The sequence below is a fragment of the Eleginops maclovinus genome, chromosome 22 (assembly GCF_036324505.1).
Source record: "Eleginops maclovinus isolate JMC-PN-2008 ecotype Puerto Natales chromosome 22, JC_Emac_rtc_rv5, whole genome shotgun sequence".
In the NCBI taxonomy this organism is placed as follows: Eukaryota; Metazoa; Chordata; class Actinopteri; order Perciformes; family Eleginopidae; genus Eleginops; species Eleginops maclovinus.
This window is the reverse complement of record NC_086370.1, coordinates 2,606,248-2,622,806: the sequence shown is the minus strand read 5'-3', so window position 1 is coordinate 2,622,806 and position 16,559 is coordinate 2,606,248. Positions and strand designations below refer to the sequence as shown.

At 42.4% G+C, this 16,559-nt stretch overlaps 1 protein-coding gene across 2 annotated transcripts; it reads left to right on the top strand.

Annotated features, from left to right (window-relative positions):
* Window positions 1–14,825, top strand: exo1 (exonuclease 1). 2 transcript variants are annotated; one of them, XM_063874272.1, is made up of 14 exons: window positions 1–117; window positions 1,640–1,836; window positions 2,040–2,159; window positions 4,688–4,811; window positions 6,015–6,152; window positions 8,116–8,328; window positions 9,667–9,854; window positions 10,007–10,109; window positions 10,185–10,398; window positions 10,689–10,875; window positions 11,410–11,950; window positions 12,124–12,210; window positions 12,338–12,528; window positions 14,602–14,825. In XM_063874272.1, the coding sequence occupies exons 2-14, from the start codon at window positions 1,676–1,678 to the stop codon at window positions 14,675–14,677; spliced, it is 2,343 nt and encodes a 780-aa protein (XP_063730342.1). In that variant the 5' UTR covers window positions 1–117; window positions 1,640–1,675; the 3' UTR covers window positions 14,678–14,825. The 2 variants fall into 2 exon arrangements, with proteins under 2 accessions (XP_063730342.1, XP_063730343.1); XM_063874273.1 differs by lacking the exon at window positions 1–117 and adding an exon at window positions 172–266.
* Window positions 14,826–16,559: the final 1,734 nt, after the last annotated feature.

Sequence of the window (16,559 nt, the reverse complement as noted above, 5' to 3'; positions counted from 1 at the left end):
ATTTGGCCAATTGCAGCAGCTAATGCGGAAATCCTCCTTTTGCCGCTAAAACCAAATTCGCTCCAGTATCTGCAGTTCCAAGCTGCCTGGATGTTTTGATTTAAATAACAAAAAGAAGTAAGTTTTTCATTTAATTCATTACATTTTTGCTTTTGCATGTTGTCTAGGTCAGTGTGTGTCATCTTTGACTGACTGCAGCTCACACGGACAGAGATTTCAGGCACCGTTGAGACTGTCCACTGTGTTCAGTTAGGATACTTCGTAAGGTTGGTGACATCATCAAGACACTAACTGTACCGTTTAATGCGACACAAACCCTTCCTAATATTGCTAAGAGCAGGAACCAGTACACTGAACTCCAAAGAAAGGATGACACTTTCTTACGTTACTATTAAACGTTGAGATGACAAACCTATCCAACGTTGGCTTATGGCTACGTAACACATTTCAATGGTATAATGTTTGAGGCGTTATACCAAATTCTGCCTACCCTTGTTCCCAGAGAAGGTATTTTGTAACCTGAAATTCCATTTTTAGAACTACATTCTTTGTTGTTTGTGTTTGCTAGCTTTGCCCTCTCTTGGGTTTGATGAAAATAGGGAACTGGGAGTACTTTGCATTAAAGCTGGGGGTATGTTTCAAGGTTTCAGGTTGTATTGGCCATATGCACAGCACATACAACGTATATGTTGGCAATGAAAAGTATGTGGTTAAAAGGCTGTAATGGCAAAGGAAGTATCCGTTTTACAAGCGATTAACTATACATAACTAATTCAATTTGAGTGAAACAATAGACCTAGCATGTCTGTCGGAAAACAGAAACAATGAATCAGGAGTTATTTATAATCTGTTACATGATATCTGTTGGGACCTCTGTAATTGCTCAGAATAAAGAGCAAATGAGACATTGTGGGGGTTAAAACCTTAAGCATTGACAACTATTCAAATACATTATAGATACAGAATGGAGTTGTTTAAAAGTAGTAGTGTTTACACATGGCTTTTCCAAACTGACATATTTAACAGCACCAGAATATGAGTATTATATATTTAGTTGACGTAATTCCATACAAAATAAATTCAATCGATTATTAACCTGGCTATTGATTTGGGAGGGGTTGAAAACAAGTTCCAGTGTTGTAATGCCACTACAGATTGTGCCTCTGTATGTAAATAATCAATTATCAAACATAGTTCCTCAATAAATTACAGGACCACGTGAGATTTATTGACCACAATAATAGAAATGTTATGGCATTAACAGTCTTAGAGAAGACTAAAACATGAAAATTGACTTCAAGTAGCAATTATATTAAATTACATTCAGTCCAGGGAAAGACCAAGTGGTTATGACGAGGTGAACCACAACTTCTCTACTTTGGTCTGAGCCTTTGTTGCATGTCACTCTCTCCATTATTTCCTATCATCTTTCAACTGAGACGTCCACTCCTAAATCTGAAGTGATGGATAGCAAAGGTCACCCAAGGGCCTAAATGGCCATCAACATTAAGCAGCAAATCTACAATGTCAACATACTTACCATGTGTGGATACTCCTGTATGCAGCTGTTTGGTGTCATGAATATATCTCTCCTAAAGTTTGAACATTTGTTCTATCAGTATTTCTGATTGTTCTACAGTTTCAGAATCAGCGTGGCTGAAATCACCAGCTGACAATGGGAATCTCTGGCCTGCTGCAGTTCATCAAAGATGCTGGAGAGCCCATCAGCGTGAAAAAATACAAAGGCCAGACCGTGGCTGTGGACACGTACTGCTGGCTGCACAAAGGAGCATTCTCATGTGCTGAGAAGCTCGCTAAAGGAGAACCAACGGACCAGTAAGCATTTTTATTATTCTAGCTGAAATAAAACAGAAGGTGTTAATAGGTGGGTAAATATTTTCTTTAGTGGGTCTGTTGATACCCAATTCTTTTATTTTTCTATATTATCTATTTACTTCTTTATTCTATTAATGGGTAATATCGTTTTAATGGTTCAATGTTTAAACCTGATATTATAATTTGAATCCATCCAATTCTAGGTATGTGTGGTACTGCATGAAATTTGTGGACATGCTGTTGAACTTCGGAGTCAAACCAGTTCTGGTGTTCGATGGACGCAATCTGCCGTCAAAGCGAGAGGTGGAAAAGGCGCGCAGAGAGTGAGTATTAACCTTTATTGTACATACGAGTATGGATGGAACATGACACATGCATATTATTGTCTGCAACCTCACAAGTAAAGCCATCGGGTCTGCTTCTCTCCTCATCAGAGGTTGTCCCCAAGTCCCAAACTGGAACTAAGTCAAACTGATCACACATTTTATTCATCAGTCATAAACACTCAATATGGGTTGGAGCTGTCTTACCTTAAAGAGGGTGTTTTCTCTGCAGAACTATTCACCCCCTACAATCAGATACTGAAGATGATTTACACATGTTAAAGGTGTATGTTGCTGCTCTTTGCCCCTATAGAGTGCCGCAGGAACGAGTCCTAAAACCCGGAAGTAAGTTAGCATTGTACAACTTCCGGTTCCCTCGTCTCAGAGTCAGTGGGATTTCTCCGTAGGATTTTGGAAAATAACTCGAAAGGTCTGTGGTTGACACAAATTTAAGAGACGGGTCACATTTTGTTCTACGACATTAAATACATAAGCATATTCCAAAAGCCTATGGAGAAATCACATAGCTTTTTTGTCGAAGGAACCCATGCGCAGCTTATTTCCGGGTCAGCCTACAAAGATACGTCATCGCCGAGGCGCTCTATTGTTGTGAAGTCTAGCTGCTGCATGCATATAACATTAGCAGTAAATGCTAACTGCATGCTTTAAAGCAAGCTCTAACAAAGCCACATCTCATTGAAAGCAGAATGTGGGGATCAGAGGGAGGGAAAGGGACACAGATAGATGAATTGTTAGCATCGAAGTTGGCAAACACAGGCTCAAGCTCTGATAGGCTGGCCTTTAAGGTGGAACAGCTATTCTCATGTCAGTTGAAACAAAAACAAAATATTGCATGCACATAACTTTAGTACAGTGCATTAGCAGAGATGGCACTGCAGACAAGCTCTGTCAAAGGTACATCTGCTTCCAGACTGCAGAACAGAGAGAGAGAGAGTGCTGAGGCCACTAGAAAAGAGACGAGTTGCTCTTGCCGAGAGAAGAAGAAGAAGAAGACATACTTTTATTAATCCCTTACAGGGAAATTGCTTTCTCTACTCTGTTGTGTTGACACACATTAAACACACAGAGGATATACATGCACAAACACAGAGGAAATACATGCACACACAACCACATGCAGAGGAGAGGTGGCAGAGCAGAGAGGCAGCCAGGTACCCGGCGCCAAGGGAGCAGATAGAGGTTAGGTGCCTTGCTCAAGGGCACCTCGGCAGTGGCCTAGGAGGAGAACTGGCACCTCTCCAGCTACCAGCTCACTCCATATTTTTTTTGGTCCGATCGGGACGTGTAAAAGCAGAACTCTGGTGCGGGTTTGTGGTTCAGTGACGTTGTGGTTCACAGGCTGATGTGTTGGAAAGTCACCACTGGCTCCCAACTCATGGCTTGACCAGATAGAGTTAACCGGTCACCATCCCTGCAGTTGAAGACACCAAAACAACGAGAGCAAGTCAAAACAGCGCAGTCATTTTGTAATCTTTGTGTTATCCTGTAGGTAATGTTGCTTATCTGTGTGTTTACTGTGAGCAGCTACAAACTGGCAGTCGGGGATTATGTTTATCTACTTAAAAACTAATAAATACTGAGGCCAAAGTTGGGAGAGGAGATACAGCAGAATCGCACCATGAATTAAAGAAAAACAGCTCCACAGAAAATCCTGAATGTAAGAAAAGAAATGTGGTTATAACGGAAACAATAACTGACGGCCAAACACAATAAGACATTGTTATGCATTCCTGCTCCCAAACACGCTCAAACAAAGCTTGGTTTATTAGAAGGAATGCATTCCACAACAGCAACAGAGCGACATTGTTTATGTGTGAAGGTGCAGAGCGAAATGTACCGACCTGTCGACAGGAGAGACCAAACAACCCCCCCCCCCCCCCGCAAACAAATAGCTGAACATCTAGGTCCAACACCTTATTGTTCTGTTTCACAAGGAAGCTGAGCTCTGTCTATGCTGCTTACAGTGGTGCCACACAATCACTCCCTCTAGACTGTTTATGTCATTGAATTTGTCCAGAAACATACACTTCAGTTTTAGGACAAATCCAGTTTACTTTGTAATCTGACTAGCAGGAGGCATCCTAACTGATTAGATAGTTGTGTTGTGATGTGCAGCCCTCAATACCTAAAATAATTACACAGGTGAGGTATGTTGTTCGACAGATGTTGTTCCCCCAGTGTTAACGAGAGGAAAAGGAACCTTTCTGCACATAGAAGTGAATCTGTGGAATAGACTGGCAGAAAATCAGCATTAAACACAAATCTTTAGCAGATTTATTTCAGATTATTGTAGTCGACATCTTATCGTCCTGGTTCCCTCGTCCAAAAAATGAATCTACAGTTCATGGAGTCTGAGTGTGTCCGTTGTATACAAAGTATTGTGCCATAGGGGATCGTCTGTTTTAATAAACAATCACATTACATTTTTTTGCTCTCTCTGTCCCTCTCTGCCTCCCCCAATGCAAAGTGTTCCAATATTCATTCAATTTCATCCTTGTTCCTTTCAGGCGCAGAGAAAGCAACCTTCAGAAAGGCCGGCAGCTGCTACGTGAAGGCAAGCTGTCCGAGGCCAGAGACTGCTTCACTCGCTGTGTGAACATCACCCCAGCGATGGCTCATAACCTCATCAAGGTGAGGACTTCCTGTCTTCTTGTCTCTCCTATATAACAGACTTATATGAGTGTCTTTACTCTGGAGCAGCCCACTAACAGTTTAGAAACTTAGTCAAGAGGATAGGATTTGATAGTTGCAAGGCAGGCTGTAACAAAGCGAGTCTCAAAATGAGCAAACCACAGAACCAACTGTGATGGAAATGAAGGGCAGCACCAACCAACACAAATACTTCTTTAGGTCGTTCCAACGCTCTCAGCTTCGGTGCTAATGTCAGCTTATCTACTCTTAACCAGACGCAGGTACAATAAACAACCACGATCACACATACTTTCCCTGACTGTGGAATCTGAGTTTAGTGTGTGGCAGCTGAACCGACAATAAATGACAGGCGATTGAATAACATATTAGTCCTATTTGAAGCGAAAGTGTGAGGTGCTTTGTCTGCATTCGTTAAATGGGTCTCTGACAACATGCAAGCCTTTCAAATAAAAGTCCATTTCTGGCATCATTTGATTTTTACTTCATCTAATCCAAGATAAAACAATCTGTCAGTTATATTGTTGAGTGAACCAAGATAACCCCCACACATGGTTTATGTTCTTTATGCTCTAAACTTCACACACTACATATTTATCCTACTTCAACAAGTCAATGTTAACACAACAACAACAACATATGGGAAGGGGCAAGTCCGTTCAAACGTGGCAACAACATACAAGCCTGTAAGAGTATAGTGAAGAGGATTCAAGAATGGAGGTAGAAAAAGGAACGAATTTAAAGAAACCTGAAAAATAACGTGGGTGTCTTGTTCATGTATATGGTTTTGGCACATAGAACTGAACTTTCAAAATGACCTTTATGGAAAACTACTTTAGAGTAGATAATCAATGACGATAGAGCTGATTTTGTAGTACTTTAAATCGACCTTTTATTTTTTAATACAATGTTATAGGGATATGGTGGTGCCTGACTTTATGGCGTGGAGCTTTACATTTGAGGGAAATGTAATGTACTAATGTTTATAGCTCCAAATAAATCCAGAGGAAGACCTTCACCATAGCATAACATTATTATTAGAATGAAATAAGGCTGACATTGAATGACATTTCTACCCTACAGGTGCATGCTTTTGCCTTCTTGGTTATATTCTTTGTGGTCAAACACAGCCATGTTGCAGTTGGTGTTATGCAGGTTTTCATTTTTTATAATGTGTTTAACCAGACTGCGAGGGCGAGAGGAGTGGACTGTGTGGTGGCTCCGTATGAAGCTGACGCTCAGTTAGCGTACCTCACCAAGTGTGGTTTGGCCCAGGCTGTCATCACAGAGGACTCTGACCTGCTGGCTTTCGGCTGCAAGAAGGTAAGGAGTACAAGACCCAGCGTGCACTTCCAGCTACATAGGTATGTAAATGCTCAGAAGGAAAGCCCAGTTGTTGGATTAGAACTATCTAGATTGTGTTGACGATTTAAAATGAGCCTGGACAGTCTTTAGTTGTTGGAAGCTGTTTTTAAATTGATGTGGGTAAGTTAAGTTGATGTATTCATAGCTGAAAGAACAGGCTGACTCCCCACACTTTTTAATGTGGACCACACACACCAACCAAACTCTGGTGTAGTTCAACTCATGATGGGGTTTGTTTGAGAAGTCATTAATGTAGTAATCATTCTGTGGTGCAAAACCAAACAACAGGTCCAAGACCGCTGTAAAGAGGAGGTCTCAGACCGCCAATTGCATGAAATAAACTCAAATGCAGGAGGAGCTAACAAGGCTGTGCACATAATTAGAAATTAAAAGAGTAGAAATAAACCATCAACATGGCTATGCTGAATAAACCAGAGGCGTCCTAAACAATTTCTTTTGTATAGGGATGCACCAATACATCGGCTAGACATCGGCCGATGTTCGCCCTATTTACTCCCATCGGCAAATAAGGACACATTCACGGATGGCAGTCGCCGATGCTTTTATTTTTTCCTGCGTTCCGTCATAACATCTGCGGCACCCGTAGTCCGTAATATAAAAACAACATTAACTAAAGAAAACAAAAACACAACATGTCAACAATGTGGGACTATGTCACTGTTTCTCCCAGAGACCCGCGATTTACTTATGTAGGTTAACTACATTATTCCAAAGTTTACAGTAACTTTGGATAATGACACGGGAATAATACACGGAGCGCTCTCTTTCCCTGTCTCCCTGTATCCCTCTCCTGACAGCCCGCCCGTCTCATGAAGCTCGCTGATCCAGTAATGAGTGATCTGACAGTAAGAGTAAATATATTTAGTTTAGGTAGATTCAGAGGTGGATAAAATAGTGTGATATCTAAACGTGTGCTTTGCTCCGCTCACCGCTCCCCTCACAGCGGGCAGAGCTGCAGGTGATCCGGGGAAGCTGCGTACTTTCTAACGATCCACTGGCAGCGACGAGTGAATTTGTCTTTTTAATAAAGCTTGTTAAAAGCTCGCAATTGCAACTGTGCAGGTGCTTTTTGAAGGTCACTTGCTATACATTGTCTATGACTATGACAGCTTATGTGATTATTGTAATAATAACGAACTTGCTCAGCCTTTGAAACTGAAACCATTTTGAGAGACTTTTTAGTTTTTCCTGGCAGAGAGTGGAATAACAACAGTGGAAACAAATGACATCAAAACATCGGGATCTGCATCGTCCAAATTGTTATTCTTAACATCGGCATGGCCAAGAAATTTGGCATCGGTGCATCCCTACTTTTGTAGGAACAGCAAAACATATATCATATAACAAAGAATACTGCGACTACATTTCTGACCCTGCAAATTAAAATGTTTTCTAAAAGAAAAGTTTGTTAACAAAAGAGAATTAAATCAAATGTAGTTCAAGATACTGTGAGCAAAATGAGAGAGACTTAACATAAGCTGTAAAGCGGCCTTTAATAGATATAAGTAAGGAGATATTAGTATGGTTGCATTTCCATAACGGGATAAACAGGCTTGTTTAGCATATTAGCCTATATTGACTTCTTAGCCTGGATAAAGGAAGCTAGATTTAGATAACAAGGCCCTGTTATTGAGAGCAGGGTACTGGCTATTGCCTATTGTCATCATTCAACCCAGTTATGGTTCTGTCATGAAGATTTCCAGTGCGTACTTTGTGTAAGATCAATTCAGTTGGACAACTAGCACAGATTATATCAGAAGAACTTTAGTGTTAATCCTGCTTGCAACAAACCATGCATTAGAGAGAAGTTGAACCAACCATTAAGGAATGGCCTCAGATTCTCCCACTGCTCGTACTACTATGCCATCAACTTCTAAATGTGATCTTTTACACCATGCAGGTGATCCTCAAAATGGACAAGCAGGGCAACGGCCTGGAGATAGACCAGGACAACATGGGCCGCTGTCGCTCTCTGGGGAACGTGTTCACCGAGGAGAAGTTTCGCCATATGTGCATCCTCTCTGGGTGCGACTATCTGGCCTCCTTACATGGCATCGGCCTGGGCAAGGCCTGCAAGCTGCTCCGGCTGGCCAAAGACCCAGATATCCTCAAGGTACCTCACTCTAAACTAGACAACATGGATGGCTGCACACAAACCTGCGTCTGAGTTTAAGTCTGTTGATTAAAACAGTGCAGGAATAGATACAAGAACACATTTCCTCTCTTTTCTTTTTTCCCTCTTAATTTAGTTTATTTTCACGACGTTTCCTTGTAAACTAATTTATATGTCATAAATCTTTAACGACACAAAAACACTTGCACAATACAAGGGTTCCATTTTTTGTTAATGGCATACAGTGTCGGGATATTTAAGGTTATAAATAAAATGTAAACTTTAGAACTCTGTGTGACTGGCGAGTATTCAACATACTTATCTCATCTTATTCTCCTTCTTCCGCCACAAATGTTGTCATACTAATTGTCCGCCAGCGTTGACACGAAACACACAAAAAACACATCACAACATGCGGAATGACCGGGATCTATGTGCTATGTCTTTTTATAAGAGATTTGCCTAGCCATTTCCATGTAAATCGCAGAAAACTGCGATCATCTCCCCCATAGGAATGAATGGGAAATCCATTTGAAAAACATTCAAAAACACCCCACTTTGACCTCGTACAGATTCCGCATACTTTAACGTAGAACAAAAATGACACATTCAAACGGTTCTCGAGACTTTAGACTGTATTAGACTAATCGGATATTTTTTGATAGCTAGTACGGTTCTCCTGTAGTCGCAGCTTACGTTTTGTGAAAGTGTCTCACTGTTTCACATTTATAATGGGTGTGTATGGGAGAGGTCGTTAAGACTTAGAGTGGGGGGGTCATCACGGCTAGATGGGAGAGCAGCTGTAAAAACATCTGAGGTTTTTGTCCAACTATTGCGCAGCTGGCCACAATTTTCACTCTTCATACATCATTTGGTGATCATAATGTAGGGAAATGTGTCACAGTCGCACCGATATGCTCATTTAATCAAAGGGATTTACACGTATAGCAAGTCGGGAGTCCTCAGGGGTTCCTCTGGTATCCTAAACACTCTGGGGGGGATATTTAGCTGATTGGAGGTACAGTTTTCTTCTGAAAGCAATAATGCAGCACAATATTGCCAATACTTTCTCTGACAGGCTGTCTCTCGTTCACTGGCAGGGCGTTGCCGTGGAAACGCTTTGCCCTCTGAACACACCTGTCAGTCGTTAACTAAATCCACCCAAGTTAGCATCGGGAAGCACACCCCAGTTTCGGTCACACATTTCTCGGAACTTTCTAGGTACAATATTCATCGAAAGTTCTAAAGAACAAAGAAAGTGAGTCAGTAGTTCCACCCTAGCGCCAACAGCTTTGCGTCAGTAAAACCATGTGATTGTGAGCTCTTGTTCCCTCTCAGGTGATCAGAAAGTTGGGTCAGTACCTGAAGATGAACATCATCGTCTCTGAAGAATACATCGAGGGATTCATCAGAGCCAACAACACATTCCTCTACCAGCTGGTGTTTGATCCTGTCAGGAGGAAGGTGGTTCCTCTCAACCCGTACCCAGAGCAAATGGACCCGGCCACCCTCAGCTACGCTGGACTGTATCCTACTCTACGAATCACCTCTGACCAGATTACCACTTTAAATAGAGGCAACATTCAGTGTCCTGGGGGGTTATATTTTATTTCTAAATGTGGAATGGAACCTCTCCATCCCTTGCACATTATCCCTTCCTTGATGATGTTGAACTCAGTAATCTAGGAGATGACAAAGGCTTGCAGATGGCCCTGGGAAATCTTGACCTCAACAGCTTGGAGAGGATAGATGACTTCAGCCCAGACAAACCCATTCAGCAGGTACCAGATCAGCTGTCCTTTTGAATTAAGTGTCATATTTAATATAGAATAACTCGGCATATGTTCCTTTTTTAGCTATCTAAACCCCGAAGTCGCACCTGGAACAGCTCAGCAGTCCCCGCTGGGCCCAGTATCTGGAGTAGAGGCATAAAGGCAGCATGTGTTGCCCCGCCCCGGCCTGCTGCCTCCCCAGACAGGCCGTCCTCCACCAGGGGGAAGGAAAGAGTCGTCAGCCTGGTTGGTCTGAGGCTTCCCTGCAGAGAGCTGCAGGTGAAGAGACCGAGAGAAGGTAAGCTGTTGAGTGCTGCATGCCTTTTTAACACGCATACAACCCTCTTAGTACGCACACTACCGCACAACAGTCTGATTGGTAGTTTATGATAGATGATGATCATCACTGACAATGCTACTTAGAGCCCATAATAAATAAATATATCTATATCCCAAAATAATCTCTACTGTATTTGTTGTTGAGTAAACTGAATCAGTGTGGCGGCGAAACTACAGAGCAGAGATAGTAGAACAATGAAAGCAGCAGTGTGTAGCCTGTTGTGACATCTGTTCTCTTTCCCCTTATAGACTCTAGTGTATCAGACCAGGATGTGCTGCAGCAGTACTCATCCCCCACTCAGAAGAGATCCAGGTCAGACCAGCTTTCAGAGAAGTCGGCAATAACCAGTCAGCCCAAGCCTCGCAACCGCTTCGCCACCCTGCTGCAGAGGAGGAACCAGGAGCATGAGGAGGACGGCCAGGCCCATTGCAGCAGGTGACATCATGGAAGGCCCCTATACACCTTGCATTGCAGTGTGTTTTGTGTGATTTGGTTGCAATAAGATAGTGCTCGTCCACATTAAATAAGGGTGTAAACACACCGAAAACACATTGAGGACTGGATGTGATCTGATTGGGGTAAAGTCAAAAAAGCTATTGCGTTTTCAACTGCACAACACATGATCCATTCTAAAGGAATTATTTCTTTCAGTTTAGCTGTCTGTGTGGACTGATGTTGGCAGTGGAGAGCCGTAGTCCCATGTACTGTTGCACAACACTGTCCCATTTTTGTATTGACAGAAACTCCCTCTGGAGGAACACATGGATTTTAGTCTTTGCAGACCATTTACATGCCCAAAAACATACTTAACACACTACAGGGAAGACAAACCCCAAAAAGCAGAATAGGGCCTCTAATACATCTTTTTACAATTAGGATGTTTTATTTTGGTGCCTACATTTCTTACTGCAATCTGTGCATCACTACTCTATATGGTCCTGATGTGGGTGTGTTTATTCCCATGTGTAGATTCTTCAGCAGTTGCAGCTCATCAGCCAGTGTGAGCGTGAAGGAGTGTGCTCTGGAGGATCTGCCTCCGGATGTGGAGCCCACAGCTGTGAATCAGGACAATTCTCCCAACAGCCAGACCAATGACAGTGACGGTCCTGACATTCCGTCCATAGACACCCCCAGCCCACCTCCATTGCCTAGCATGACATCTCCCAGTTCAGCCAGTCAGGGACTCAAGCTGTTCCGCTGGTCCGGCAGCTCATGCTCTGCCGATCAGAGAACCCCTCCGTCCTCTGCAGGCCTGGCCGCCCTGCAGCAGTTTCACTACAAGAAGGAGAGCTCTTCTTCGTCCACAAAGACACACAGGTCCTCTGTAGACACGTCACTCCTTCTTCCCTCTCCCACTGACAGAGACCCAGAGGAAAAGGATGACCTCCTGGATTCACCCCCCTCTCAAGACAGCGCTTACTTTTCCCAGTCCCAGCCTCACCTCACTTCCTGCCACAAAGAGGAAGTCATCTACAGCATCTCCCCCTCCTACCAGGAGGAAGCTGCATCTGTACGTTCAAACACATTTCCATTTCCTTTTGAAATGTGAATGCAGTTCTTGTGGTTGGGTTAGCCTTCACACATTCATCCTCAGCAGAGTTTCATTGCTCTTTAGTGGGTGTGCAGAAAGCTATTTCTGTAGAATCACTTTGTCTTCTTAGTGCCTTTTATTTGCTTCCTCAGGAAATCAACTTGAGTAAAGATTCTGAGCCAGAGCAGAGTCCCGCCCACTCAGAAGCACATAAGAGACCAGACATGCTGAGGCCAAAGGTAGGATTAGCTTCTAAATGACGTTACAGTAACAGACTGATAATCAAGAGTACCTCTCATAGCAGTTTAACAACGTGCCCCTCTAGGTTCTGATATTATCTCCCACTCTTGGTCTTTCTACCTCCAGGTTTCAGGTCTATTGCGGCTGAAGCCTATCAGCCAAAGTCCAGCTGCAACGGTTCGGACTTTGGGTCCTGCCAGGGCCAGCGGACTGAGGAGAAAGCCTGTGGGTTCTGGGAAAAAACCCTCCAATAACGAGAACAACCCGGGTGTCCAGGCCACCATCAGCAACCTTTGGAAGAACTTCAGCTTCAAAAAGTAAAAGAGAATTACACGAGTTACTCTGGAAATGAATACAATATTGAATATGATTCTAATCACTGCTTTACATGATTAAGGAATACTGTTCATAAAACAAAGTTGCCTAGGAATCGTCATGGAAGTTGAGACAGAATGTCATTGATAGCATACCAAGGACGTATCGGTGCACGAGGCATCCAAACCGACTGGATGTCTCATCGTACATCAGAATGTTTTTCTGGCAGACTGTTTCCACTAAGGCCAAATAAACTATCTAAAGTCGTTTCTATATTAGTGATTAATAGCTTTGGTATTCAGTCAAGACCAGAGCTTTAACAGTACACAGTTGTTTGGTGAGAGTGCTGTGCAGCGGGGGGAAAAGATGAATAGGATCTGTTTCTCTGTCTTGTACTGTAAACAAACAGTCGCAGATATCAAAGACTGCCAAATGCTCTTGTTCAGGATGGATGTAACATGTTTCACCTCAAACACTCCCCAAAAGATAGACTATACAACTGAAAGCGTTTATTTAGCTGTGAATTTGAACTATAAGTTCAATAATATAAAATAAAACCTGCATCAGGAGGGGTATTTTTGAGTCCCAGGTACACCATCCTCTTATTATACACAACCCTCTCAGCCTGTTGTAGCAGGGCAGAACTCAGCCAGCGTCTTCCAGCTCTGCATTTCATTTCCGCTCAGCATAGTGCGGCTCACATGCCTGTGAGCTTGCTGTGTTAACTCCAGCACGTGTTGCCTACATAGAACAGCAGTTTCTAGGTAGAACCCCCACTTGTGAACTTTGGTTCGAATCATGCACCCTGTCATCTGTGTGCACCGGACTGTGAACAACATGTCAGTTGAGCACGAATACACAAACCACTACAGCTGATATCAACAACATATTGACCGTGGGACCTATTTGAAGCTGTGTTTGTTTGAGTGCAGCCTACCTATACTGCCTCCCTGCTTCTAATTCTACATTCTGGTTTTAAGCCTGATGCACACAGATCTGTGTGATCTGATATTTTGGTTATGCAAATGATGCCAAACGGTGACTAAAACAGGCCATTGTATTGACACACCGTATACCATTGAACAGGAAATCTGAGCAAAAATACTGTTAGTCATTATTATTTTAAATAAGGTTACAAGAGTTTTACCTTTATTCCTATTTAGTTGTTGAATTATGTTTTATAATTGTTATATATTTGCTATTACCCCACACTGCTCTTAAATAAGCCTTAGGTTTCGGTAGCATACATTAATATTCCACTCTATTTATCAGTGTGATGTTTACTTGTGTTTGGAATTCCATAATGTCACCACTTTAGAATATGTTATTATGCTTTGCTCTGAGTTCATTCATCTGTCCCACAGAGGACATGTATTATTAGCAGTTAAAATAAAATGAATGCTGCACATTCCAGCATTATGTAAATACCCACTACACTAATATTGTTATTGTTGTTGTTGTTGTTATTATCGTAGCTGATCAATCAACATGATTCTTTTACATTATTTTGAACTAAATCTAAAGGGATTTACACATTTCCATCACAACAGTGTCAAAGGTAAATGTATTGAGTAGACGCACAGACGTCTCACTGTCTCTACACCTTCTAATCTTCACTGTCGAAAACACACAGAACATGACTTAATCTGCTGCATCAGGTTTAAAGTTTAAGAGCTGCAGAATGCGCAGTTGTCACATTTAAAATGACCTGTTGCTTCATGGGATAAATATATTACTCATGAGTACAGCATAAGCACATTTCTGACGGTATGCCACTGATACACCTAAATGTGATAAGAACACGTGCCAGCACTTTAGTCCAATAGTGTGTGTTTTCCAACATGTTCAACCTATTCATCACATTAGAAGGTTTTTTCAGCCTGAAGCATGAACCCAATTGTTCACTCTCTGAAGGAGAGGAAGGTGCTCGGTAAGGCTGGACTCACTCCAACTTGGATAGAGAAAGAAATGTAACCAAGCTGACAATTTAATGTCATGGCTTAATGTCCAGTAACTAATCAGTGACATGGCTCATAATGCAATAACTCTGAAACCACCCCTGTTGTGTTTTTCAGAGATACCCAGAAGATGACTGCCTGTAAGAAAGGAGAGCCCATTTCTCCCGTCAAACACAACCTCAGCTGGACATGACCTCTATGCCCAGCTTCTAAAGGGAGCTTTGAGTGTTTCCCTCAGAGCTGTGTGTGGGAGAGAAGCTTTTAATCATCATACCGTGTATGTCAAGAAGTTTTACCTCAACCCGTGTGTATAGTTTTAAATAAAGCAACTGTATTCTGAAGCAATTGTATATTATGCATCTTTTACATTACATTACATGTCACTTGGACGCTTTTATCCAAAGCGACTTGCATACATTCAATACTGTGGGCAAAAATCTCTTCTTGCTGTCGTCTAATCCTGTTTCAAAAGAATGTGTCACCTGGTAAAAATGTGCAATGCATACTTTAGTGTTTACTGAAAAGGCATTACCCGCATGCGAGCTAGGGAATGTGACGATGAGACTGCTGACTTCCTGTTTCTTCACAACATGTGGAGTGTTCCTTCACCTGTTTGTTTTAGCACAGGCTTTGAAGTGTTGAGGTGAACAGAATTAGTTCTCTCAGATTGAGTGTTTGCTTTTTAACATTTTGATTAAACATCATTTCTCTCCTTTGTGTGGATCCCCACTTATCTATGAGTAGTTAACTACTCACCTGTTTACTGTTATGATGAGCTGATATAAGGCAGTGCTTCTCTTACTTGACTTTATGACCCCTTTTTTGACAGTCATTCTAATCCAAGGCCTCTTAAAATAAGTGCCGTCAAATGTGTGTTTCAATTAACTTCATCGGGTATGCTGATATACTTCAAGCGCTACATTTAGAGAAAATAGGAGATAGTGAACGTGTTATTTTTTAATTGGTTAAGTTGGGAACATGTTATTTTAAAGTCTGCAACCTAAGATGTGTTTCGTAAAAAATCGAGACCTCCACCCACCACCATGTGACTGAGACAGTAGTATGTTGATTGGCTGAAGCGAAGTGCAGTGGAGAGGCTTGGATGTATGGACTAACCATGTCCTCAATGTAGGATGGGCCCGAGCCCCAATACCAGATTCAAGCAGCCACTGGGGGTGGGGGAGTAGCTATCCCCTGGAAGCAGAACAGAGGTGCCTATGTTGATAGACAGATCATGGATGGGAGAACCCTAACCTGGGATGAAGAGCAGCTCAGTCTTGTTTAGGTTGAGATTCAGGTGGTGAGCAGCCATCCACCGAGAGATGTCAGCCAGACGAGCAGAGATCTGTGAGATCACCTAGTTTTCAGACTGGGGAAAAGACAGAATTAGTTGTGTGTCATCTTTGTAGCTATGGCAGGAGAAGCCATGAGAGCAAATGAGAGAATCAAAAGAGTGTACAGAGAGAAGAGGAGGGAACCCGGGACAGAAGCTTGTGGGATCCCAATGAGGAGTTGATGAGAGTCTGGAGGAGACTGACAAACCATCAGAGAAGTGAGAGGACAGAGAGGTGAACAGTATGTTTGTGGCAGAGTTGGAAGACAAGTATGAGTATGAATCAGAAGATGGGAGGGCTGAGGCTACAGATGTGGCATTTCTCCTAAAGTTAAATGCACTGATATGCACCACATGCAAATGTCTGTCTGTTTTTTGTATGGTTCAAATATACATACAAAAATGTTTATTTATATCAGTAATATCAGCTTGTCTAAAGAGTAAAAAAGAAGCGGACCAAGAACAGAGCCCTGAGGGATCCCAGTAATAAGGCTGCAATGCGGGGCAATGAGTGGGGGAAGAGCCGACTGAAATACCAAGAGATGGATGTCAGGTGAGTGAACTGGGGCAAGTGATGAGCTGATTGCAGGCATGTGTGTGTAAAGCCGGGAGCGTAGGAGCCACACCCCGGCCTACACAGACTCTTAAAGGCCCTTAAAAAAAGCAGGCCCGTAGCCAGTGTTTGGGGGCGCTAGAATTACAATTAAATGTATGGGTGACTTCAGAACAAGACCATTTCATT